We start from the raw sequence: 27,690 nt of genomic DNA, 5'->3' as shown, positions 1-27,690 counted from the left end.
GCAGAGGCAAAGCAGTCTGTTGCAAACAATATACATGAGCAAGTCATGTTCAAAAGATCAAATGATTACAGTGAAATGTGTGCCGAATTATGAGTAAAACAACTAATTCAAACAAGACTTCCCAGGTACATACACAAGTCCATCTTCACGTCAACTGTGTCTTCCATTTTACACATAATCGCATTGGATACATCGCACAGAAACTGACCATTTTGCTCAACTTGCACATTCCAGTGTTTCTGCTCCACCTGACCCTCCTCCCATCCTTCCTCATCTGGTTTGACAAGCATAATGCTCTATTCCCTTCTTACTTGTGTGTTCACCTATCCACCCCTTAAACTGATCTATACTACAATAATATGGGGCAGCACGGTAGCATGGTGGTTAGCATAAATGCTTCACAGCTCCAGGGTCCCAGGTTCGATTTCCGGCTGGGTCACTGTCTGTGCGGAGTCTGCACATCCTCCCCGTGTGCGCGTGGGTTTCCTCCGGGTGCTCCGGTTTCCTCCCACAGTCCAAAGATGTGCGGGTTAGGTGGATTGGCCATGATAAATTGCCCGTAGTGTCCTAAAAATAAGGTTAAGGGGGGGGGGGGGGGGTTGTTGGGTTACGGGTATAGGGTGGATACGTGGGTTTGAGTAGGGTGATCATTGCTCGGCACAACATTGAGGGCCGAAGGGCCTGTGCTGTGCTGTACTGTTCTATGTACTTGCCTCAGTCATTCTCGGTGTTTAAAACTCCTTACCTTTCTCATCATTTTCAGTGAAAAAACATATCTTCTGATTGTTGACTATCTTATAAATGCTTCATTAGTTTAGACCACTAATAGAAAAATTCTCAGAAAGAAGAAGAATGATCCAGCCCATCATCCTTGCCTGATAACCTCTCATTTCTGGTAACAGCCTCTCATTTCTGGTATTATCCGTCTAAGTGTCTTATACACCCCCACCAGCACCTCCATGTCCTTTTAATAATATGGGAACCAGAACTGCACTCAGTACTCCAAGTGTGGTCTAATCAAAGTGTGATACAAATTTAGCATCTCTACTTCTCAATGCTATTCCTCCAGAAAAAAACCCAAGTCACTGCTCTAGTGTTTGTCTTTTTAAATGCCTCATCAATCTGCATCACCCATGCCCTGAAATAGTATCACCTTGAAGAAAGTCGGATGGGGTGGATTTCCAAGAGTCCAGTGAAGTAGCAGGTGAAAGGGACATGGAGCCAGATCTTCCAATCGGTGCCGATTCTCAGCGCATTATCGTTGACTGTGGAGATTATTGCCTGCCTATCTTTTTGGGCACTTCCAGCTAGGACTTCCGATCTTGGCTAGAACAACAAAACCTCGCTGTAGCGATTCAAGAGGAGAGGAGCAACGCAAAGGTGGGTGGTGGTTGACGGTGTGTGGGTGAGAATAGCGGGATTGAGGGGCGTACGGCAGCCGGGAACGATAGTTTGGGTCAGGGCAGATGAGCAGCCTGATTGGGAGGTTGGTTCGTTAGGTTGGGGGTGCGGGGCGAGGGCTGGGTTGAATTGTTGATCACTGAGTCACACCACAGATTAAAGAGTCTAACAATTCTAGGCGAAGTATCCAGGTGAGTAGCACATATCTAGCCCACGTTTCTGACGCTGAGATCATTGTAAGAATCATTCGCAGGGGGTCCTGGACAATACAAATCTTCCCATCGGAAGTTAAAACTTAACAGGTAATCACAGTGCATGTGTGAATGTCAGGACTCCCTCAGGATCCCAACTTGCACCAGGATCATAGATTCAGTGCATCGTTACTCCCAATACTAGAAGGTCTGACCCATGGGGTTTCAGTGAAGTGGCAGGGTAACCTACTGACCGAGCCGTGGCCTCTGCTGATAGTCAGACAAAATAAAAAGCTCAACTTTGAGCCACATGAGGATACACCATGGGCACACAACCAATCTGTCCAAACCTTCTGTCCACCACAGATAAATTCATCCATTGCTACCCAGTTAGAATATTCTCAGATCAGAAATTGCAATTGCTTTAACATACAAAAAAATCAACATTAAAAATGCCTTCAAATGGTTTAATCCTCCTGAACAATCCTCCTGTACTGAATACATTTGCTCATTCTTTCATCTCTGGTACTTCTAAGTTGCTTATTCACATGCAAGCCTGGACAACAACGGTCAATAGGCATTAAAACCAAGCCCAATTATATGCTCATCCATTGACATTTCCGAGCAGGAGCCAGGGAATTATATGGCTAGTTTGGGAACCCTGCTGGTTTTTAACACATTCAGTATCTCTCTGTCACTCTGGACTCGGATATGAGCTGTACCATTTCTCACAATCTTCAAAACATTAGTCTGGAGTATGTGGCTTGCATCAGAGAGAGAAAGCCAAAACAGGAGGCCCAGTTAAAGGCCTCAGTCACTTTTGCTCTTAAGTCAATCACAATGAGCCCAGAGCACAGTGGTTAGCACTACTGCCTCACAGCGCCACGGTTCGATTCCAGCCTTGGGTGACTGTGGAGTTTGCACGTTCTCCCCATTTCTGCGCGGGTTGCCTCCGGGTGCCCTGGTTTCCTCCCATAGTCCAAAGATATGCAGGTTAGGTGGATTGGCCATGTTAAATTGCCCTTAGTGTTCAAAGATGCACAGGTTAAATGGGGTTACGGGGGTAGGGTGTGAGAGTGGGCCTAGGTGAGGTGCTCTTTTAGAGGGTCGGTGCAGGCCCAATGGTCGAATGGCCTCCTTCTGCACTGTAAGGATTCTAAATCCACATCAAAGTGTGACACAGGTAAACTTGGCTCAGTTGAGATTGAAGACTCGAGTGGGAAAATTACAGGAAAAACCTCGTCTCCTAGACTCAGCCAGGATATTGATGTGATCCGGTACTGCAGAGACCTAGTGAACCTCCTAAAAGTTCAGGTGGCTAATCAAATGCTTATTACAATCCATACCCCAAAACAATCCATCCCCTAAACAATCCATACCCCAAAACAATCCATACCCCAAAACAATCCATACCCCAAAATCTGAAAACTTTGAAATGAGACTGTAAAAATGTGCAGTGCATTTTCAGTGCACAAATGATCAGATCAATATGAAACACAATGAAGGAATGTTTTGTATAAAACATCACAAATACATGCAGTTCGGTAAGCAGCAAGGAATTCTTCCCAATTATTGCGAGATTCAAAGCCATCGTGTAACTCCAGCATTTAAAATCAGTAGCAATGACTGAACATTCTACTGACAGCAGTGCTGGGCAGCACTGATCAGATTGCAATAAATGAAATGAAAATGAAAAATGAAAATTGCTTATTGTCACGAGTAGGCTTCAATGAAGTTACTGTGAAAAGCCCCTAGTCGCCACATTCCGGCGCCTGTCCGGGGAGGCTGGTACGGGAATCGATTTAGAGACTCTACAGGGTAAAAAGTTATACTCCAGTTGTTAGTGGAAAGGCCGTGTTGTTTTCACTCACTGCGGCAAGTCTGTGGACAAAGGCAGCCTGTGTTGGTGCCAGGTATACAAAGGGAAATTAAAGCATAAATAGGAGAGGGGGAAAAACGTGCATCCTGTATATAAATCTACTACAATTGGTTTCCCCTGCACTTTCCCATCTAGATTTTAATCACAGGACGTGCACAAGTTTCTGAATCTATGCTATTATTGAAATCTAAAATTATTTTCAGTTTGACGAGAAAAGCATTTGTTGTTCGATTTTCACATGTATTTTTATTCCGTTATCAGCCACCACATATCATTACCCCAGCTTATTTGCAGTAACAGAATGCAACTCAAGTTATAAACACAGAACGCGTTTAGCAAGAAACGGAATACTGGGGTCCAGATTTCTGGAAGCCTCAGCTTTAACTGCGGTTATTTAGTTATTCATTCCTTCAGCATCATGACACAGTTAAATCTGCAAGATTTCCAAATTTATTTGTGCCTGAATGTGGAAATTAACAGTGGATTTAGTACATTTGGTATATTTTCATTAAAAATAATTCAAGGGGCAAATGATCCTCTGTTGGATCAGAATTCTGTCCAGTGACAATGACTGATAGCAGCTGAGGAGTAAACAAGATGCTGTTGGCATATTGTAATACAATTCAGTCGGAAGTTGTTGGCAAATCTGCCCTGTTAACTGCGGGGCGCAGTTGCGGGGATTCTCTGGCGTGGGGCTGGGAGAATCCCGCCCCCAGTCTGTCAGTGTCAGCTCTATTTCACAGACCCTGTGTAGTCTCCAAACATGTTGCACATTTTTGATGGTCATTTGGAATTCAGCCACAGGTACATCAGTGGAAATGGTTCAACGCAGGGCGAAAAGAAAAATCTTTTATTTAAAACAGCAGGCTGTGAGCTAGATCTTTTTATACAAGGAAAGCATTGGCTTTAGATAATTTAAGCATTTAAAAGCATGAAAGGACTAGACATTCTGTGCGGACAGACTGTTTGAATTAGGTAGATTAGCAAAAATTAGGAATCATCATGGCCCGGGAGAGCCAGGGGCCTGGGTTTTGGGAGAAGGGGGTTGCGGGGGAGAGCACGTGTTATAAACTGAGTTTCTCATCATCTATTATAGACCGGCTTAAAAAATACCCATCTGCCGGCTGAAGATACCGATTATTAAAAAATCCAGGGCGGGATTCTCCCATTCGGCGGCAGAGTGTCCACACCGTCGGAAACGCCGTCGCGTTTCACGTCAGCGTGAACCGGCCGCTGGGAGTACGGATTTTGGCCCCTACAGGGGGCCAGCACAGCGCTGGAGCGGTTCACCTTCCATCCCAGCGTGAACTGTGCGCCGCGCCAACCCGTGCATGCGCGGTGGCCTACCTCAACCTGCTGGCCCCGATGCAACATGGCGCGGAAGTTCAGGGGCCGGCGCGCAGGAAAGTAGGCCCGGGGAGCGCGAGGCCGGCCCGGGGAGCGAGAGGTCGGCCCGCTGATCGGTGGGCCCCTATCGTGGGCCAGGCCCCATCGGAGGCACCCCCCGGTGCCGCCCCCCCCCCCCCCCCCGCTCAGAGTTCCCGCCGGCTGTGACCAGGTGTGGACGCCACCGGCGGGACTCTGCCTTTTTCGAGCGGTCGCTCGGCCCATGCGGGCCGGAGAATCGTCAGCCCGGCCGCGTAGAGCGGCCCGCGACCGGCGTCGTGCCAAACATGCCGGTGCAAAAGGCACCGATTCTCCGCTCCAAGGAGAATCACGTGCCGGCGTCGGGACGCAGTTGCGGGGATTCTCCGGCGTGGGCCTGGGAGAATCCCGCCCCCAGTCTGTCAGTGTCAGCTCTATTTCACAGTTGCTATGTTGCTGGTTCCAACCTTCAGTATCTTCGTGGGTACGATTCATTTTGTGAAAAGCCTGCCAAAATCTAGAAAGCTGTCCGAAGGTCAGCAGCATAGCAACTGTCAGGAGGGTGACCTTGTTTCAAAAAAATGGGACGTCAAATTATTGTGGGATGGTTTGTATGTGTGTGTATAGGATGTTAGGGGTTGTTGAAATGTTGTGATAAAGTTGTGTTGCATAGATGTTGAAAATATATTGCAGTGAGATGCAGCAATCAACGGAGCCTTCAGAATTGCTGATCAAGAAAATACAGATACAATTGTGAACCAGTCTTTGTCATCTGTCCTCGTAAACATTTGTTGCACAGAGGCACCTGAAGGCTCCAACGCTTCTCACTAACAATGAAGACCTATATTGTTCAATCATTCTATTTTATTGCTCAGGAGTCATTTGATATTTCTATCCTGTGAAATAATTATTTTACATTATACAATGCACCCAGGCAGAAGAATATCTTCTTCTACTCCTACAGAATGGGAAAGATTTTATGCAATTTATCAGATTTGCAATCATTGAATCTTTCCCACAAATCTTAATTTACTGTCACTGTGTCCATATCATGCAATATGCAGAATATATTACTGAGGGCTGAGGCAGTCGCCAAAAATCACACAAATCATATTGCACAATGCTGTTAAAGTAAAATTTGTACTTTCTGGTTTGTTTATTAGTCGCAATGGGATCAATCATATGGTGCGTATAAACTAACATTGCATTGTAACATTGCTCTAAATATTTATGACCCATGTTGCCTATATATCAGATAATATTTGCAATCAGATGCCAGCAAAGGGTGTTATCATTTTACTGATTTTTAGATTTTTGGGTGAATTGATTAGCAAATATTGAAAGGGCAAAAAATATCATTCATAATAGAGGGAGAGAGTTAAAGTGGAAGGGGAGGAATAAGGGGTTCAGAAACAGGAGAAATACCAGGGTCCATAATTTCTCTCCCAGGCCCTGGGAATAATGGCCCAGGCCTTCTGGTTGGCAGCAACGCTGAGTGCATTACCGCTACCTGCAAAGTTTTCTTTGACCTTATGATACTACCCATTTTTAGCCATATCTTCTGGTCCCAGCTGAAACAGAAGTGGACCACTGAAGTGTTTCACGCAGAAGACCCCAAAGTGTCGGAAGGTTGGGAGAAGGAGAGTATTCAGCTAACATTTCAAAGTTCTCAAGTCTTTTAATGAGTGAGTGAGTGTGGGTGAATGAATGACTGATTGAGTTAGTGAATGGGCAAGGTGGGTAGTTGGGAAGTTGAGGGATAGTCGGGTCTGGTCAGTTGAGATGTTCAGTTCAGTTACCCTGGCTAATCACAGTGTTGACAAGGAAATAAACTCCAACATTTTGAGGTTAAGTGAAAGCGTGCAAGTAGGTATCTAAGGTTTCTGAGTACAAAAATCAAAGCTAACACTACAGTGCAGTATTGAGGAAGTGTTACACCGTCAAGAGATGCTGTCTTTTGGATGAGATATTAAACAGAGGCCCCTTCTGTCTTCTTGGGTGGACGTAAAAGATCCCTTGGCACTATTTCGAAGAACAACAGGGTATCCCGGTGTCCTACCAAATGCTCATCCCTCAGTCAACACCACAAAGAAACAAATCATCTGGTCGTTATCATATTGCTGCTTGCTACATTACAACAGTGACAATTTTAAAAGTACTTCATTGGCTGCAAGGCCCCTTGAGACATCCTGTGGTAAAATGTGCTATATAAATATAAATTTTTATTTACACTATTTACACTCATTATTACACTAGGGACGATGATACTTCATTGTCTTGTGATTACTTGGGCAGACTCAAATGAAGCAGGTAATTTGTTTCTGTCCAGTTTTGGGTATTTTTGGATGTACAATGATAAAGCAATTCTGATATATATTTCAGAAATAAAAACAAAAAACGCTTTAAACTCTCAGCAAGTCAGGTAGCTACTGTGGTGAGAGGAAGTTGGGTTTGCATTTCAGGTCAACGACCTTTCATCAAAGTCCAAGAAAAAAAGGCAGCATTCCTTCAGCACTGCAGATAAGTGTCAACCTAGATTATAGATTATATTCCATTTCAGATCTATTTCAATTGAGTGCCACTTAGTGTGACAATCAATGCTGCATGTAAATCTAAACTTGACAAAGAGCTAACCAAAGGGGAAAAAAAGTACATTAAATCAACTTATTTTGACAGATCAATCTTCATCATTGAACACTAATACACAGGGAGTTACACAAGGATTGAGAAACCTCAAATGCCGTTGCTTCGAAGTCCTGAACCTGCTCAGCCCCAGACCAAACTCAGGTTTTCTCAGCTCTCACATAACCCCCAGTGACAACGACCCAACTTCAAAGTATGTTGCTGGAGCTCTCTTAGAAGCCAGGAACATAGCTAGAGCACAAGAGTTCAGTCTACCTTGGTCAGGAAAGGGGTCTTGGAGTGGTTCCTGTAAGGTTTATAGGCTGGCGCCAGGAAACACAGAGATGAGATCAAAGAGCATTTGAGACCCCAATCCTTTTGCAATTCACATCAAGCAAGAGCAAGCAGAATCTGGTGACCTAGTGCTCTTGAAGGGTGGAGATCTGTGGGTGTAGTTTATTGACGTTGAAATAGGAGCAAGTCTAGGAAGAGGTGACACACAGGAACAGCTACCTTTATTCAAAATGAATAATGTGTCGCTGTTACCACAGTCATGTAATTTCCCTGAATCAATATGGAGACTCAGATCCATCCTTTTTAATAAGACAAAGAGTGAGATAGTAAAAGAGAGAAATATAGAAAGGAAACAAGAAGTTCAAAAATGCAGCCCTAACTACACCTTTAAGACCTTCTGATGTTTTTTGTCCATCACCAGGTACTTCTCTGATCAGTGGTCAAAAAGACTAAACAATAAAACACTAAATCCTTCAATCAGAAAGGATTCAGTTCCAGGATCAGGGAACACAGGTTTAAGATTTTGGGCAAGAGATGCAGGGGCGAAGAATATCTTTTTTACACAGTGAGTGGTAACTACCTGGAGCACTCTGTCCAGGAGTGTGGTGGAAGTGGAGATGAAGAAAGATTTCACAAGGAAAATGGATGGTACTTGAAGGAATGAATTACAAGGTTTAGGGTGATAAAGCAAAGGGATGGGATTGACTAGATTTCACTTCAAAGAACTGGCATGAACTGGCTAGGCTGAATGACCTCTTTCTGTGCTATAATGAATCTAGGCTGATCTTAGATTTTTTTTTAAATTTAGAGTATCTAATTAATGTTTTCCAATTAAGGGGCAATTTAGCGTGTCCAATCCACCTAGCTTGCACATTTTTGGGCTGTGGGGGCGAAATCCACGCAAACACGGGGAGAATGTACAAACTCCACACGGACAGTGACCCAGAGCCGGGATCGAACCTGGAATCTCGGCGCAGTGAGGCCGCAGTGCTAACCCACTGCGCCACCGTGCTGCCCTAGGTTGATCTTAGATTAGGATAAGTGGTCGGCACAACATCGTGGGCCGAAGGGCCTGTACTGTGCTGTGCTGTTCTATGTACTAAATGAATTGATCTCAGCTGTGAAGATGGCAAGGAATTCATTGCTGGATCTCACAACTGAGCAAAAAGGAAGCAGGTGGGGGGGGGGGGGGGGGGGAGGGGGAATAATCTGCATATTGAGGCATGATACTTCCCAGCCTGTCCACTGACCATTCCAAGCTGCCATTGGGAAGAATGACCACTTGGGCAAGGTAAGGAAGGCTGTCAGTGCTTTTGAAACGATGGGCTGGATTCTTCTGTCCCTCAGCCACGTGTTTCTCAGCAGCTCGCCGTTCACTGGCGACGGGATTCGTCCTTCCCGCCATTTGTCAATGGGGTTTCCTACTAAAGCCATCCCAAGCCACCGATCAAACTGCGGGCGGGAGTGCACTGCCAGCGGGAAAAGAGAATCTCGAGGACCGGGGAATTCCAGCCGATATCCCAATGGGAGGCTGTACCTTTTATAGAGGACAAAAAAACAAAATAGTTCTCAGTTAAGCCCGAAAATTTCTAGGTGGGTCATCACATATTTACTCTTCCTTCCTGTGAAGAAGTTCCAAATCTTCAATCAGCATCTCCCTTAGTGGCATGGCTAGATCAGCGATTCAACAGTGGAGAACAACTTGTGTGACTGTGCATCTTCTGTTTTCATAATTTTCCTTCCTCTTAAGACATTGACTCCTTGCCGATTATGGTTTTACCGATGTCAATGCCTTCCAGTACTTTCCACATATCTGCATTATTCATGTTCACTGCCACATCAGCCAAGTGCCTGATGGGAGGAGGCATTGCAAGTGAACACATCCTGTCTTCATCAGAAGCAGGATCCCCGTCAGGGCCGGCTCAAGGCACCGGCAACTCGGGCAGTCGCCCGGGGCGCCATGTGCTAGGGGGCGCCAGAGACTCGGATCCCGCGCATGCGCAGTTGGGCCGGTGCCAACCAGCGCATGCGCGGTGGCCGCCCTGCCCCCCCGGCTCGGTCCGCCCCCCCTGCTCGCCCGCTCGGTCCCCCCCCCGCCCCCCGCTCGGGTCCGCCCCCCCGCCCCGCCCTCGGGTCCGCCCCCCCCCGCCCCGCCCTCGGGTCCGCCCGCCCTTCGGGTCCGCCCCCCCGCCCTGCCCTCGGGTCCGCCCCCCCCCGCCCCCCCCTTCGGGTCCGCCCCCCCTCGCCCCCCCCCCCTCGGCCCCCCCCCCCCCCCCCTCGGCCCCGCCCCTCCCCTCGGGCGCCGAAGTTCAGCTTGCCCGGGGCGCCAGCAACCCTAGGGCCGGCGCTGATCCCCGTTAATCTGCCCCTCTTGAAACAAATGAGCTGCTTTAGCTCAGTGGGCTGGACAGCTGGTTTGGGAGGCAGAACAGTAGCCAGTAGCACGGGTTCAATTCCCGTACCAGCTGAGAATTCTGAATTCTCCCTCTGTGTAACTGAACAGGCGCTGGAATGTGGCGACTAGGGCCTTTTCGCAGAGACGTCATTGCAGTGTGAATGTAAGCCTAAGATCATTTACATTTACGTTTTTTACATTTACATGTGCATCTGCAGCCTCTTGCCCAGTGTAACTTAGGGAGTGCTGCGTTTGGCTGACATTGAATTCCAGCATCAATTCTAGAGCATTATTTCACTTATATTAATTAAGAAGCAAGCACAGCCAGCTCCACTCCAAGGTGGGGATAACCAATATCCCCAGAGACAAAGAGACATGTCCATAAGGAGTGAAATATCTGCCTGCCCTTGTGGCCAAAAAAAATTAGAGAATATTTCAGTCAAATTTCAGACAAGAATGACAAGGTATTTAATAATTACATTGAAATACAAATAAGTACCTGTAAACATGGCACAGAAATAAGGGCTGCAGGCTGCCAGGACAATACGATGCGCTTCAATTTCCACATCCTCAGCAACAATGGTCACATCACACAGAGTGCTTTTACTGCAAGTTTACCAAATAATCCATTAGAATTCATGTTTGTAGAACAGATTACAATAGAAACATGGCATTTGGGATTAAGATCAGAGTGTGTCATCAGAGGTATAATCAGGGTTGGAAACCAGCAGAGGCACAATCAATCAGCAGTCAGGAGGAAGAAGAGAAGAGACATTTTAGGGGAGGGGAAGAAAAGCAGCAAAAATTCTTCTATTGTGAAGATTCCTGACACTCAATTTATTCTGCATTGTCCAAAGACAGAAGAGGCTAAGACACAAAGGGAGGAATGAATTTTGGGAAGGTGTTCGGTTCAACACTGTGTGTACATTGCAACTCCACCTTTTTCTTTAAAGGTTTACTACATGATAGGATAACTCACAAAATAACAAGATATCCTTCCCCGTCAACGAATCAGAACTTCTCACAAATTATAAGCTTTTACTTATATTGCTATATGTAGACTAAGCTCTTGCTATTTTTGAAGTACCATATATAATCTCCCTTTCCCCTCCAAAGGTCCTTGAAAAGGCTTTCACTACCCAGTCCCACGCTCACCTCTTGCAGAAATCCCAGTCCAAATTCCGACAGTCTCTCTTCTGTACCTCCTGTAGAACAAACTTTCTTAACAAACCTACCATAGAATACTTTGTGGCTGCAACCTTGGCATGTTATCCATGCTTTTCCTCCTTTATCAAATATTCCATCCTGCGCTCCTATGGTCCACCCACAGATACATCCTCAGTTGGTTACACACCCACTTATCCAAAAAGAGCTTTTTTCTCCTCAAACCCCAAATGGTGAGCTTGAGAACTCAAGGCCCTAACTTTGATCCACATCCTACCATTCATTTCCCTCTTTGACACATTGGGCACGATCTGCCCGAATGGGAACAGAGTCCCATAGTGCGCACGATGAGCCGGGTGTTTCCCAGCTCTCGGATTCGCGCCCCCCCCCTACCCGCCCCCCCCCCCACACACTCCTGCCCCCCCCCCACACCCCTACCCCCCCAAACCCCCCCACCCCCCTAACCGCCCCACCCCCCCCAGCCCCCCCACCCTCCATACCCCCCTCACCCCCTTACCCCCCCACCACCCCTCCCCCCCCCCCCCTCCCCACCCACCCCTACCCCCCCCCCCACCACCACCCCTACCCACCCCCCCACCACCCCCCCCACCCACCCCTACCCCCCCCCCACCCACCCCTACCCCCCCCACCCCCCCCACCCACCCCTACCCCCCCCCCCCCCCACCACCACCACCACCACCACCAGATGCGACCTCCTACTTAGACATCAAGCCATGCTCGAGCCAGAACTTTCTCCAATGGAACAACAGGGACAGCACGGTGGCACAGTAGTTAGCACTGCTGCCTCACAGCATCAGGGATGCAGGTTTGATTCAGACCTCGGATGACTGTATCTGTGGAGTTTGCATATTCTCCCCATGTCTGAGTGGATTTCCTCCGGGTGCTCCGGCTTCCTCCCACAATCCAAAGATGCGCAGGTTAGCTGGATTGGCCATGCTAAATTGCCCCTTAGATGGAGTTGCTGGAATAGGTCAGGGGATTAGGCCCAGGTAAGGTGGTCTTTCAGAGGGTCGGTGCAAACTTGATGGGCCAAGTGGCCTCTGTACAGTAGGGATTCCATGATTCTTCTATGAACTCCTGCAGAAGCTCCATGCTCACTTTTCACTGGTCTCAAGCTATATTAGCGAGTACATTACCTAAATGTTCTGTTCAAGCCTGAACTGAGTTTTAAACCCCATATCTTATCCATCATCAACAGCCCTCACACACACTTCTTCAGCACCAACTGGGATATTATCCTCACTCCCAAGGGCCTCCTGTCTGCCCCAAGACCTGTTTACTCATCATTCCTGTCCTTGATTACCTCCATTGGCTTCCCATCCACCAATAAATTGAACTGAAAATGTTTGTGCCCAGTTACAAATACTTCCATGACTTTGTTGTCCGTTCACTTTCAAAAACGCAACTTGTCCTACATCCCAGACATTGCCCTCCACTCCAGCCTGAGAATCTCTGCCTGTCCTACCCCACCACTGGTTGTCTGCAGCTGTTTCTGCCTCATTCTCTGAGACACTCGCATTAAATCTCCTTCAGCTTGCTACACACATTCCTACTTCCAAAAACCTCCTCATAACTTATCTTTTCAACTATGGTTTTGAACAGCTATCCTAACTAGTTTACACTGCAGCATTGTTTCATCGCTGCCTTGTGTCAGTTATTATGTTAAAAGATGCTGATCAATGGTTGTGTCGATGATGGTGACAGTAGACATTTAATGATTAATCATCTTTATTGTCACAAGTAGGCTGACATTAACACTGCAATGAAGTTACGTGAAAAGCCCCTAGTCGCCACATATCCGGCACCTATTCGGGTACACAGAGGAAGAATTAAGAATGTCCCATTAACCTAACAGCGCATCTTTTGGGACTTGTTAGAGGAAACCAGAGCACTCGGAGGAAACCCACGCAAACACAGGGAGAACGTGCAGACTCCACACAGACAGTGACCCAAGCCGGGAATCAAACCTGGGACCCTGGCGCTGTGAAGCAACAGTGTTACCCACTGTGCTACCGTGCTACCCATTGGTACAGGGATGACAGCAATATATTTGTGCACTTTTTTCCATTAGACAAATCTGTTTTATTATTGATTAAACGGTCAGCAGCCTAACTGCAGAAATGCACTTTTCCCAATTCCATTGCTGTTAAAATGTAGAGTATTTCGAAAAGGAATCCCATTTTGTGTAAAGCACATTAAGTCACAGGTTATTGTATTTCTACAACTGACCTTCCTCCCTGCATCATATTTCACACTTGCCCATCATCATGTATAGAATGTACTCTACATTTTCTTCAATTTTGTGCTGCTCCTTATAGTTAAGCAATATATGTCACCATATATCTAGGGCAATAAACAGTGACGATTGTTCCAGTAAGCATCGCTTCTTTTTGTGCAACCCAGATGTATAGGAAGATCTGAAACAGCTGTGTTGTATTGACACATCTGTGGATCACACAGTACAGCAGTTAACAAGAAATAAAGAACGGCAGAGATTGAATGAGAACTGATATCTGGTGAAAAATTCAGCTGGGTTTTAATCGATCAGCTATGCGTACCACTAATGCGTAATCCCTTCACTAAGATCAGTTTGGTACTCTGTCACTGTCAGAACTGAATAATTTGAAGCTGAGGCTTAAAACGCTGCCTTTGAGAGCAAAGCTCACTATTTGAGCAATGTCAACACTGGCATTTCTACTACATTTAATGTAGAATAAGTTTCACATCACAGAAGTATAATAAAAATAAAACACCAAGGCAAAGGAGGAATTAGGAGTGATGACCAAAAGCTTTGTCAAAGAGATGCGTTTCTCAAGTTCAGAGCTGATTCATTACACCCATTTTTGCACTCAACAAGTTGCAGAGGCTGGAGGGGAAAGAAACAAGGCGAAAGAGCAAAAGCTGCATTCAGAATTCTGACTAGGCCCCCATTATGCTGTTGTTCATGTTTCTGCAAGTCAGAAATGACTACACCATGCAGAGCTGCCATTATAACAAAGGAAGACATCAGGTCCTGAAGGCCCTTGTTAACAAAAGAGCTGCATAAATCCAAATTAAAATACAACAACAACTTGCATTTATTGGCACTTTCAATGTAGGTAAATGCCATAAAGAATGATCAAAAAAACAATACATAGTCAGACAATGAAATATTATGACAGGCGGCCAAGGAAATATTAGGACAAGCAGCCAGGTATTGTCGGAAGAGGTGGGGTTTTAAGGACGATCTTAAAAGGAGGAGAAAGGGGCAGAGAGGCAGCCAGGGAATTACAAAGCTCAGGGTGTCAGGAACTAGATTTTAAAATTAAGAATTTTTTTAATGAAATAACACAGATGAATACTGATACAGGTTGACTGGAACACAGTGTCAACCATGACTGTGTTTGAAAGCCTCCTGTTTAAACATGATGTAAAGGGGGAAGAAAGCGAAAAATGCAATTTGCTAATCACAATTCTATTCATAGGATCGTTGGGGTAGGAGTAGGGCGCTTGGCACTTCGAGCTTTTTAAAAATTTGTTTTCCTGTTCTGACCTTCGCTGGCTAGGCCGACATTTATTGCCCATCCCTAATTGCCCTCGAGATGGCGATGGTGAGCTGCCTTCTTGCATCACTGTAGTCATGTGGTGTAAGTACACCCACAGTGTAGCTAGGGAGTGAATTCCAGGAATTTGACCCAGCGACAGTGGAGAACTGACAATATATTTCCAAATCAAGATGGTGAGTGACTTGTAGGGGAACTTCCCTAGACTGTAGCAGTCTTGGTTTTGGATGGTGCTGCCCAAGCTAGTTCCACCATTTGATAGGATCATGGAGGATCTGGTTGCGGTCTTAGCTTTACTTTCCTATTTGCCTCCCATGACACTCGCCTCCCATGCCTAATTAAAAAAACACCTAATTCTGCCTTGAATAAATTAAGACCCATTCTCGATTACTTTCTGGAAAAAATAATTCCACATACTAACAACCTTTTGGGTAAATAAGGTTCTCCTCATCTCCTCATTCTCATCTCCATCTTATGTTTAAACTATGCAACCTAGTTTAAGTCTCCCTGCAACAGGAGCAAACTGAAATAACATTGTAGAAGGACAGATTAGCTTACTTGTAAAATCGTTATTTTACCTAGTTGAAATTAATCTTAAGAATTAACTCAGACAATAGCATTTTCATATTTTGAAACAAGACCACCCAAAACAAATTGGCACGGAAATTGAATGATCAGGATAACTACTTTGCCAAATCCTAGGAAAAGCACAGTACGAACTAGTAATTGTTTTATCTCAGTAATACCAAAAGTTTAACCATTCAAGAAATTGTTCTGACCATCCCTTTGCAATAAAGTCAACTGATTAGCAGAATCCAGTCATATGCACTCAAAACATTAACTCAAGCATTTTCCACAGATGTTGCCAGGCCTGCTGAATTTATCCAGCATTTTCCGTTTTTATTTCAGGTATTTTTGTTTAGTTTTGGATAGGTAACTGGGCTTTTAAATCCTATCGCAATACTCTAAATCCAGTCCAAATACATACATTTGAAAGCCGGGTTCAGTTAAAATCTTGAATCCTGCCTAAATCAATATAAATATTGCAAGGCTTTGTCAGACTGTCTCCCAAGAATACAAACTACAGGGAGGAATCAAACCACATAATTTAAGTATAAATAATGCTGAGTGAATGGTTTGCTTGTCCTATGGCTCGCAGCACCTTATAGAGTTGTCAGTGATTTAAATCCACAAAATTCCTGCAACGGTTTTCGAGTCCTTGGAGTAGGATGCATTGTTTCAATCAGGGAATCAATTAAAAATGTTGAAGAATCAAGTCAAGCGAGGGCAGCACGGTGGCGCAGTGAGTAACACTGCAGCCTCACGGCGCCGAGGTCCCAGGTTCGATCCCAGCACTGGGTCACTGTCCGTGTGGAGTTTGCACATTCTCCCCGTGTCTGCGTGGGTTTCGCTCCCACAACCCAAAGATGTGCAGGGTAGGTGGATTGGCCACGCTAAATTGCCCCTTAATTGGAAAAATGAATTGGATACTCTAAATTTTTATTTTTTTTCAATTAAAAAAAGAATCAAGTCAAGCCTGAGTAGTTCCCTCCCAAGGTAGTGAGGAATAGAGGTGGCAATCTACCCGAATGGGATCAGAGTCCGTAACGTATACAATTAGCCGGGTGTTTCCCGGCGCTCAGAGCACCGAGAAACATCACGCTATTGAATAGCCATTTGGGAGCCTCAGCAGGGAATGCACAGCGAAGACCACAATTAGTCCCATTTCCTGCACTGAGGAGCTCCGCTCACCCCCGACGCGACCCCCGAACCCTGCCCCCCCCCCCCCCCCCCCAAGTCCCAACTCACCTATAAGGGGGTCCTAGTGACCCCACCAGGCACCCCAGGGCCCGATCCCCACCTCGGGAAAAATGCCTGCCTGGCAACACTCCTGCCAGCTGGCAATGCCAGGGTGCCACCCTGTCCAGAGGGCAATGACCTAGGGGCCTCCGATCTCCTGGGAGACCCCCATGACTGCCATTCTGTCTGGCCCAGATTTGTGGAGACCAGCACTGAATGGCGCTTGCCCGAGATCTCCAAGGCAAAGGGGTTAGATCCACACCTTGGTTAGATTGTGGAAATGCATATTACAGTGAGACTAGCTGTCTCACTCTAATATGCAGATATGCTAAAAAGTGACCACCCCTACAATGGGTGAGATTCACATCGCGACGTCTCATTAGATCTCGCGAGGTGTGGGGAACCGGGTAGATGCCGAAAGAGGGATCTCCCAGTATCTACCGGTCGTGTTGCGCCGTGCTGCCTTTCGGGCATTGCGCGGCCAGCAGATCTCGCCCAGACAAATTACTGCATATGGTATATACACACAAATATATATAATATATATGTATATATAAAACACACACAAACATACTAATTCAAAATTATGGTTTAATACAAAGATTGCAAGTTATTTTCCTGTTGAAGAGAAATCATGTCATTTCTGTTGCAGCTATACATGTTTTACTCACTGCTATTTAATCACTATGCACTTAAGTGTTTAATTATCAAATTAAATAATTTTAAGTCTGAAACAATCTGATGTAATGTTCTCTTGCTTTTCAAAGAAGAAAAGTGCTGTGAAGGCTGGGGTTAATTCCAGTAGCTAAATTAATTAATGGAATGGTTTTGTTATTTGTTCACCTGGGCTTACCTAGATTTAGTGAAGGTGAGGGAAGATACTCTGAAGAGTGAATTAAAAATCATCCTGAAGAATTATATAAAACAAAGTTGAAAAATCTGAAGGATGAAGGAAAGAAACATCCCAAAAATAGAACATCCGCTGGTCGCCACATTGAATGCTGAAAACACAAACGGTCTACACAAGAAGATGAAGTGGATGACTAATAATTTGATTGTGCCCATTCAATAGAAATGGAAAAGGTTTATTCTGCGATGAGCGCTATTACTACAACTGTAGAACATATATTTAGTTTTTTGAAAACAATTGCTGTGTAATATATCACTTCAGATTTTTTAATCATCCATTTCATTCAAAATGGACCATTCAAATTGAAAAAATAAATGGACTTGCAATGAGACTTCAAGGTAAAAAAGAGAAAATAAAGTATAACATGAATTACTCCAAGATAATCAGCAAAGTTGGCAAAACTCTTGGAATCATTTAACCTTCTGCACCTGAGAAAGGCACATTTGAGATCTGAGACAGGGGGTGGGGGAGAAGAGAGTGATCAAAGACTAACAAGAAGAAGTGATTCAAACTCGGGGAGGAAAAGTATTTTTTTTAAATGTTACCTTCGCAGCTCATTCATGACTTTGAAGGCTTTCATCATATGGAAAGGATTCATAGAAACCGGGGCCTGATCTTTATCATCTTCATTCAGCTCCACAGTTCGTGCTGGTGAGGACTTGGCATTGCTGTTTACGCAAATATGAAAATATATGTTCAGAGAGAATTGAAGAATAAAACAAGAATATACAGAGAACACAATTAAAAGGGGAGCATTTTTAATCACAAGGAGAGAGAAATGTTCCAACTGCGAATGCCAATTTTATGACAGGTTAAAAAAGAGTGACTGCAACAACAATTTGCATTTGTATATTTACATATAATACATCCCACAGGGTTTATACTGTTTTCAGGGGTTTTAGAAAAGGTCGCCATACTTTTCAGATCCCTCCACCATTCTCCAAATTAACTAACATACCAGTTAGCAATGATTGCACATACAGATAGAGCCATGAAATGATTCAAAGTTGAAATTAATCAAGTGTAAGAAAATCACAATGTTTGTAAAACCACACAAAATGAAAAAGGGAGTATGGAAACATGCTGTTAAACAAAATGATCAATAGGGTTTAATATTTTCATAGAGTCAAAAAGTAAATTATGACACATAAGGAGTCCATGCTGGCTCTTGGAGCAATCCAGTCAGTCCCATTCTGTTGCTCTAGTCTATCTCCATAGCGCTGCAAGTTTATTTCCCTCAAATGCCCATACTTTTAAAATCATTGATTGTTTCTACTTCCATCTCCGCCTTGTCAGTAAGTTCCAGGTCATCACAGCTGGCTGTGGAAAAATGTTCTTCCATGCATTCCCCCCCTGCATTTCTTGGCCAAAACCTTATATCGGTGTCCCCTAACCCTGTACCGTCAGCTAATAGGAACAGTTTTTCCTTGTCTGCCTTATCCAAACCGGTCATATTTTTGTTCACCTCTATCAAATCTCCCCTCAATCTCCTTAGCTCCAAGAAGACGATCCCAGCTTCTTCAAACTAACCTTGTAGTTAAAATACCCCATCCCTGAAATCATTCTGGTAAATCTCCTCTGCACCCTCTCAAAGACTCTCACATCCTTCCGAAAATGTGGTGACCAGAACTGGGTGCATTACCCTAGTTGTGGAGAGCCTTATACAGATCCAGCATAGCTTTCCAGCTTTGCACTCAATATCTCGATTTATGAATCCCATATGTTTTGCTAAATACTCTCAATTTTTCCTGCCACCTTCAAAGATCTTTGCACGTGCATCCCCAGGTCCCTATGGCCCTGCATATTATTCAGAGCTGTGCTGTTGCGTCTAACTTGGTCTCCCTATCGCTTCTGCCAAAATGCATTGCCTCACACTTCTCAGTTTTCAATTTTATTTACCAACCGTCTGACAATTCTGCTAGTCTATCTATGTCTTGTTGCAGTTCATTAGCATCCTCACCGTCTGTCACGCCTCTGTTTGGTATCACTGGCAAATATTGAAATTTTATTCTGCATTCCAATATCCAAGTCATTTATAAATAGCAAAAAAAAATGTGGTCCTAGCACTGACCCTTGGGGAACATCACTGTCTACCATCCTCCATTCTCACAAAGCATTCACCACAATCCGCTGCTCGCTGTCCTTCAGCCATTTTAAAATTTTTTCCATTCTTAAAAATAAATTTAGAGTAACCAATTCTTTTTTCCCATCTAAAGGGAAATTTAGCGTGGCCAATTCACCTACCCTGCACATCTTTTTGGATTGTGGGAGTGAAACCCAGGCAGGCACGAAGAGAATGTGCAAACTCCACACGGACAGTAACCAGGGCCGGGATCGAACCCGGATCCTCGGTGCCGTGAGGCAGCAGTGCTAACCACTACACCACTGTGCTCCCCAAACCAATTTTTATATCCAAGTTGACACTGACCTTCCTATGAGCCTTAATTTTGTTAAACAGCCTTTTTAGTAGTACTTTCATCAAATGCTTTCTTAAAACTACACACAAGTAACACAACTGCATTTTCTTCTTCAACCTTCTTTGTTACTTCACCAAAAAAATCAATTTGATTAATGAAGCACAATCTTCCTTTTATATATCCATGCTGGCTATCCTCAGTTAACTCAAAACTTGCCAAGTGCCTGGTGATCTTGTTTCCTGATTGTTTCCAAAACCTAAACCACCAGTGACATTAAACTGGCTGGCCTGTAGTTGCAAGGACTATTCTTACATCCTCCCTTAAATAAAGGGGTCACATTTGCCACTTTCCAAGCCACCGGCACCACTCCTGTATCTAGGGAAGGTTGGACAATTATGGAAACTCTTCCATTACCTCCACCTCCACTTTCTTTAGTGATATGGATGCAAGCTATCTGGACCAGGCCACATATCCTCTCTGAGCACAACCAGCCTTTTCAGTACCTCCTTCCCCTCAATTTTCACCCCATCCATTACAAAGAACAAAGAAAATTACAGCACAGGAACAGGTCCTTCGGCCCTCCCAGCCTGCGCCGATCCAGATCCTTTATCTAAACCTGTCGCCTATTTTCCAAGGATCTACTTCCCTCTGTTCCCCGTCCATTCATATATCTATCCAGATGCATCTTAAATGATGCTATCGTGCCCGCCTCTACCACCTCTGCTGGCAAAGCGTTCCAGGCACCCACCACCCTCTGCGTAAAAATCTTTCCACGCACATCTCCCTTAAACTTTCCCCCTCTCACCTTGAAATCGTGACCCCCTTGTAATTGACACCCCCACTCTTGGGAAAAGCTTGTTGCTATCCACCCTGTCCATACCTCTCATAATTTTGTAGACTTCAATCAGGTCCCCCCTCAACCTCCGTCTTTCCAACGAAAACAATCCCAATCTACTCAACCTTTCTTCATAGCTAACACCCTCCATACCAGGCAACATCCTGGTGAACCTCCTCTGCACCCTCTCTAAAGCATCCACATCCTTCTGGTAATGTGGCGACCAGAACTGCACGCAGTATTCCAAATGTGGCCTAACCAAAGTCCTATACAACTGTAACATGACCTGCCGACTCTTATACTCAATACCCCGTCCGATGAAGGCAAGCATGCTGTATGCCTTTTTGACCACTCGATCGACCTGTTGTCACCTTCAGGGTACAATGGACCTGAACTCCCAGATCTCTCTGTACATCAATTTTCCCCAGGACTCTTCCATTGACCATATAGTCTGCTCTTGAGTTAGATCTTCCAAAATGCATCACCTCGCATTTGCCTGGATTGAACTCCATCTGCCATTTCCCTGCCCAACTCTCCAATCTATCTATATTTTGCTGTATTCTCTGACAGTCCTCCTCGCTATCTGCAACTCCACCAATCTTAGTATCATCTGCAAACTTGCTCATCAGACCACTTATACCTTCGTCCAGATCATTTATGTATATCACAAACAACAGTGGTCCGAGTACGGATCCCTGTGGAACACCACTAGTCACTTTTCTCCATTTTGAGACACTCCCTTCCACCACTACTCTGTCTCCTGTCGCCCAGCCAGTTCTTTATCCATCTAGCTAGTACACACTGAACCCCATACGACTTCACTTTTTCCATCAACCTGCCATGGGAAAGTTTATCAAATGCTTTACTGAAGTCCATGTATATGACATCTACAGCCCTTCCCTCATTAATTAACTTTGTCACTTCCTCAAAGAATTCTATTAGGTTTGTAAGACATGACCTTCCCTGTACAAAACCATGCTGCTTATCACTGATAAGTCTATTTTCTTCCAAATGTGAATAGATCCTATCCCTCAGTATCTTCTCCAACAGTTTGCCTACCACTGACGTCAAGCTCACAGGTCTATAATTCCCTGGATTATCCCTGCTACCCTTCTTAAACAAAGGGACAACATTAGCAATTATCCAGTCCTCCAGGACCTCACCCATGTTCAAGGATGCTGCAAAGATATCTGTTAAGGCCCCAGCTATTTCGTCCCTCGCTTCCCTCAGTAACCTGGAATAGACCCCAGCCGGTCCTGGGGACTTGTCCACCTTAATGCCTTTTAGAATACCCAAAACCTCCCCCTTCCTTATGCCGACATGACCTAGAGTATTTAAACATCCATCCCTAGCCTCAACATCCGTCATGTCCCTCTCCTTGGTGAATACCGATGCAAAGTACTCATTAAGATTCTCACTCATTTCCTCTAATTCCACGCATAAATTCCCTTTTTGTCTTTGAGTGGGCTAATCCTTTCTCTAGTCACCTTCGCTCCTTATATACGAATAAAAGGCTTTGGGATTTTCCTTAACCCTGTTAGCCAAAGATATTTCATGACCCCTTTTAGCCCTCTTTATTGCGCGTTTGAGATTTGTCCTACTTTCCCGATATCCCTCCAAAGCTTCATCAGTTTTGAGTCGCCTCGATCTTATGTATGCTTCCTTTTTCATCTTAGCTAGTCTCACAATTCCACCCGTCATCCATGGTTCCCTAATCTTGCCATTTCTATCTCTCATTTTCACAGGGACATGTCTGTCCTGCACTCTAATCAACCTTTCCTTAAAAGACTCCCACATTTCAAATGTGGATTTACCCTTAAACAGCTGCTCTCAATCCACATTCCCGAGCTCCTGTCGAATTTTGTTGTAGTTGGCCTTTCCCCAATTTAGCACTCTTCCTTTATGACCACTCTCGTCTTTGTCCATGAGTATTCTAAAACTTACGGAATTGTGATCGCTATTCCCAAAGTAATCACCGACTGAAACTTCAACGACCTGGCCAGGATCATTCCTCAATACCAGGTCCAGTATGGCCCCTTCCCGAGTTGGTCTATTTACAAACTGCTCTAAAAAACTCTTCTGGATGGTCCTTACAAATTCTGCTCCATCCACGCCTCCAACACTACATGAGTCCCATTCAATGTTGGGGAAGTTAAAATCTCCCATCACAACCACCCTATTGCTCCTACATTGTTCTATAATCTGTCTACATATTTGTACCTCTACTTCACGCTCGCTTTTGGGAGGCCTATAGTAAAGTCCCAACAATGTTACTGCACCCTTCCTATTTCTTAGCTCTATCCATATTGCCTCAGTGCTCAAATCCTCCATCGTGCCCTCCTTAATCACAGCTGTGATATCATCTGTAACCAGTAATGCAACTCCTCCACCCCTTTTACCTTCCTCTCTATCTCTCCTGAAGCATCTATACCCTGGGATATTTAGTTGTCAGTCTTGCCCATCCTTCAACCAAGTCTCAGTAATAGCAATAACATCATATTCCCAGGTACTAATCCAAGCCCTAAATTCATCTGCCTTACCTGCTACATTTCTCACCTCAGACCACCTGTTCCTTTGCGATCATCTCTTCCCTGTCTACTCTTCCCCTTAGTCACATTGAGTTTATTATCTAGTACCTTACTGGCTTTAGTTGCTGCCTCTTTACTGACCTCTAACTTCCTAATCTGGTTCCCATCCCCCTGCCACATTAGTTTAAAACCTCTATTATCTCCACTTCTACCAATATTTTGTCAGATTCCACTTCCTCGGTAAACACCAATACAAAGTATTGTATATTCTAGGCTTGCCCTGTGCCTCCAAAGGATATATCACCTTCTTTGTCTCTAATAGGACTCACTCCACCTCTTATTACCCGCTTACTATTTACACACAGGCAAAAGATTTTTGCGTCCCGTTTATGTTGACTGTCATTCTATTCTCGTACTCTCGCTTGACCAGTTTTATTTTCCTCTTCCTTTCCCCTCTCCCTCAACTGTATTTGACCTGGTTTGCACTTGAAAGAGTTCATCCAACGTGCATCATATACCCTCTTTTTTTGTTTACTCATATTCCCTATCTCCTGCAACATCCAAAGAGCTCTGATTTTGAATCCCCAACCTTTCCCTTTTATTGGAATGTACCTGAAGCATCTCTTCTTTAAAGATCATTCATTGTTCAGTTACAGGTTTTCCTGTCAGTCTATAGTTCTATTTCCCCCTGGCTGTATTCCTTCTCAGCCCATTGAAATTAGCTCCATTCCAATTTAGACCATCTATTTCAGATTGTTCCTTGCTCTTCTCCATGATTTCACTGAAGATTTGCTCATTTATTTCTACCATCTGGAGGCCAATAGAATACCACCAGTAGTGTGACGATACTTTTTTCCTTCTCAACTCTATCCAAATGGATTCTTTCCTTGCCCTCTCAAGGACATCCTATATTTTCAACCCTACAATATCTTCCCTAATCAGCACTGCCACCCCATCATCTTCACCATTTTTAAGCCAAGCTTCAGTTATTGCCACTACATTATATTCACATAATGCTGTTGTGCTAATAGCTCACCAACCTTATCACCACATTTTGTGCATTCAATATAGGTAATACTGTAGTGTCTTTTAATTTTCTGTAGTCCTTCCTTGTCCACCAAACCAATATGGAACGATTCCCTTCTCTAGTACTGTCCAACACACTTATTATATGCATCTTATTCCTCTTTTCCACTTTTACCCACCCCCTTGCCACACCAACCACTCTAGTGATCCTCCGTATAAGGACATTGGTTCCAGTCCTGTTGAAGTGAAACCTGCCCCTTTTGAATAGATGCTCTGAGCCTCAGAACTGATCTCAGTGGCCCAAATATCTGAAGCCATCCTTACTGCACCATGCCTCAAGCCACACAATGATCATCCTCACCTTCCAGAGATTACTACCTTCAAGGTCCTATTTTTTAAACTTCCTCCCTACTTCCTGAAAATCGGACCTTCGGACCTAGATATCTGCCCGCTTTATATCATTAGTCTCAAAATGTTCCATAACTTCTGGCTTACTCCCACCTCCCTGTAGAATATTCTGCAGGATCTCCTTTACCATGGCACCAGGTGGAAGACACACCAAGTGGGACTCAAGTTGACAGTTACAGAAATGCCTGTATGTCCCCCAACTATGGAATCTCCTATAACTATATTTCTACACTTTGCTGTTCCCTACTCTGCAATACTTTGCCCACTGGTGTCAAGGTCTGGCCTGCACACATTCAAAGAATTGTCACTACCAGCAGTTCCAATGCCGAGTATCTGTTTGAGAGTGGCAAACACCTTTAAAGATTACTGTACTTTTTGCCTCTTCCTATCTTTCCTGATAGTCACTCATCTATTAGCCACTCACCTATTATCCTGAACGCTTACTACTGTCTGTGGCAGTGACTTACTCAGCTATTTATCATTTGTACCAAATAATTGATCCAAAATGTTCACAACTGATATTCAAGGCCCACAATACTTCAGCTTCATGATCAAGTTACAAATATTCTACAGATGGCTACATAACTTTTCAAAACTAAATAAGTATAAAGACCAAAGTAAAGACAATTGAAATGTTTTAACTACTCACGGTTGCTAATCAAATAACTTTATCCACATAATGCATAGCTTTATACAACTTAGACGAAAAGGCGCTTTTAAATTGTAACTTTTTTCCTTCTTCATAATATTTTGAGTTCACAAAAACAGAAGAAACTTCCAGAACGTTGAATCAATTAAATGGAAAATGTCAAGTTCGTAGAAATAGCAATAAAGTATTTCTAAGTTATTAAGATTACATGAACTTTTGTGGAACCATTTATTTGCATAGCCTAACACAATCCTTTTGGAAAGAAAACCAAAATCTGCCTTCCTGAAGTCTCTGTCGGAAGAGGGGCAAATACAAGGAAAAGGACATTTGTTGCATCTTATTAAATAATTTCTGAGTCTGCTGAAATAACAGCATCTCCAATGTTAAGTTTGTTAGAAATCAATTTGGTTGTTTATTGGTGAGTGTTAATTCCTAATCACATCTATTCCATGTCACATTTGCTCCAACATAAAACATGCCGGTCATTACATCATGCTCACCTGCTGAAAGATGGTTTAAGAGAAATTCCCAATTTAGCCGAGGTACACAAAGGTAGAACCATAGAATCCTTTCAATGCGGAAGGAGGCCATTCAGCCCATTGAGTCTGCACCGACCCTCTGAAAGAGCACCCTACCTTGGCCCACTCCCCCGCTCTATCCCCACAACCCTGGACAATATAGGGCAATTTAACATGATCAATCCACCTAATCTGCACATCTTTGGGCTGTGGGAGGAAACCGGAGCACCCGGAGGAAACCTACGCAGACACAGGGAGAAAGTGCGAACTCCACACAGACAGACACCCAAGTCTGGAATTGAACCCGAGTCCCTGGCGCTGTGAGGCAGCAGTGCTATCCTTCATGCCACCCAAATGTCAAATTATTTTTTGTCCTTCTCTCACCATCTTCATCCCCCCCCCCCCCCCCCCCCCCCCAAGAACAATCCCACCCCACCATATCTGCCCTGAAATAATTGACTCTTTGGACTGGTTCATGAAACGACCTACCTAATGCCAGTGACTGATAGAAATGAGGCTATGACAGGTGAGGACCTTGAGAGGATTGTTATCACTAAGGAGGTAGTGATGGGCAAGCTAATGGGGCCAAAGGCAGACAAGTCTCCTAGCCCTGATGGAATGCATCCCAGAGTGCTAAAAGAGATGGCATGGGAAATTGCAAATACACTAGTGATAATTTACCAAAATTCACTAGACTCTGGGGTAGTCCGGGCAGATTGGAAAATAGCAAACGTGACACCACTGTTTAAAAAAGGAGGTAGGCAGAAAGCGGGTAATTATAGGCCAGTGAGCTTAACTTCGGTAGTAGGGAAGATGCTTGAATCTATCATCAAGGAAGAAAAAGCGAGGCATCTGGATAGAAATTGTCCCATTGGGCAGACGCAGCATGGGTTCATAAAGGGCAGGTCGTGCCTAACTAATTTAGTGGAAATTTTGAGCACATTACCAGTGCGGTAGACAATGGGGAGCCAATGGATGCGGTATATCTGGATTTCCAGAAAGCCTTTGACAAGGTGCCACACAAAAGGTTGCTACATAAGATAAAGATGCATGGCATTAAGGGTAAAGTAGTAGCATGGATAGAGGATTGGTTAATTAATAGAAAGCAAAGAGTGGGGATTAATGGGTGTTTCTCTGGTTGACAATCAGTAGCTAGTGGTGTCCCTCAAGGATCAGGGTTGGGCCCACAATTGTTCACAATTTACATAGATGATTTGGAGTTGGGGACCAAGGGCAATGTGTCCAAGTTTGCAGACAACACTAAGATGAGTGGTAAAGCGAAAAGTGCAGAGGATACTGGAAGTCTGGAGAGGGATTTGGATAGGTTAAGTGAATGGGCTAGGGTCTGGCAGATGGAATACAATGTTGACAAATGTGAGGTTATCCATTTTGGTAGGAATAACAGCAAACGGGATTATTATTTAAATGATAAAATATTAAAACATGCTGCTGTGCAGAGAGACCTGGGTGTGCTAGTGCATGAGTCGCAAAAAGGTGATTAAGAAGGCAAATGGAATTTTGTCCTTCATTGCTAGAGGGATGGAGTTTAAGACTAGGGAGATAATGCTGCAATTGTATAAGGTGTTAGTGAGGCCACACCTGGAGTATTGTGTTCAGTTTTGGTCTCCTTACTTGAGAAAGGACGTACTGGCACTGGAGGGTGTGCAGAGGAGATTCACTAGGTTAATCCCAGAGCTGAAGGGGTTGGATTACGAGGAGAGGTTG

At 44.4% G+C, this 27,690-nt stretch overlaps 1 protein-coding gene across 6 annotated transcripts in view; it reads right to left on the bottom strand.

The window, feature by feature from the left end:
* Window positions 1-27,690, bottom strand: part of LOC119965268 (kelch-like protein 3) — a 156,640-nt gene that overhangs the window by 113,903 nt on the left and 15,047 nt on the right. For 4 of the 6 annotated variants that reach the window (XM_038795780.1, XM_038795781.1, XM_038795782.1 and 1 more), the window contains exons 2-3: window positions 18,130-18,252; window positions 10,647-10,753 (exon numbers count right to left, since the gene is read on the bottom strand). In XM_038795780.1, the coding sequence (XP_038651708.1) occupies window positions 10,647-10,753; window positions 18,130-18,252 (230 nt within the window). Of the gene's footprint in view, window positions 1-1,153; window positions 1,272-10,646; window positions 10,754-18,129; window positions 18,253-27,690 lie in introns of those variants that run through there. The other 2 variants (XM_038795785.1, XM_038795783.1) reach the window with 2 other exon arrangements.

The sequence above is a fragment of the Scyliorhinus canicula genome, chromosome 4, assembly GCF_902713615.1.
Source record: "Scyliorhinus canicula chromosome 4, sScyCan1.1, whole genome shotgun sequence".
Taxonomy (NCBI): domain Eukaryota; kingdom Metazoa; phylum Chordata; class Chondrichthyes; order Carcharhiniformes; family Scyliorhinidae; genus Scyliorhinus; species Scyliorhinus canicula.
This window is presented reverse-complemented; position numbering and strand designations above follow the sequence as displayed.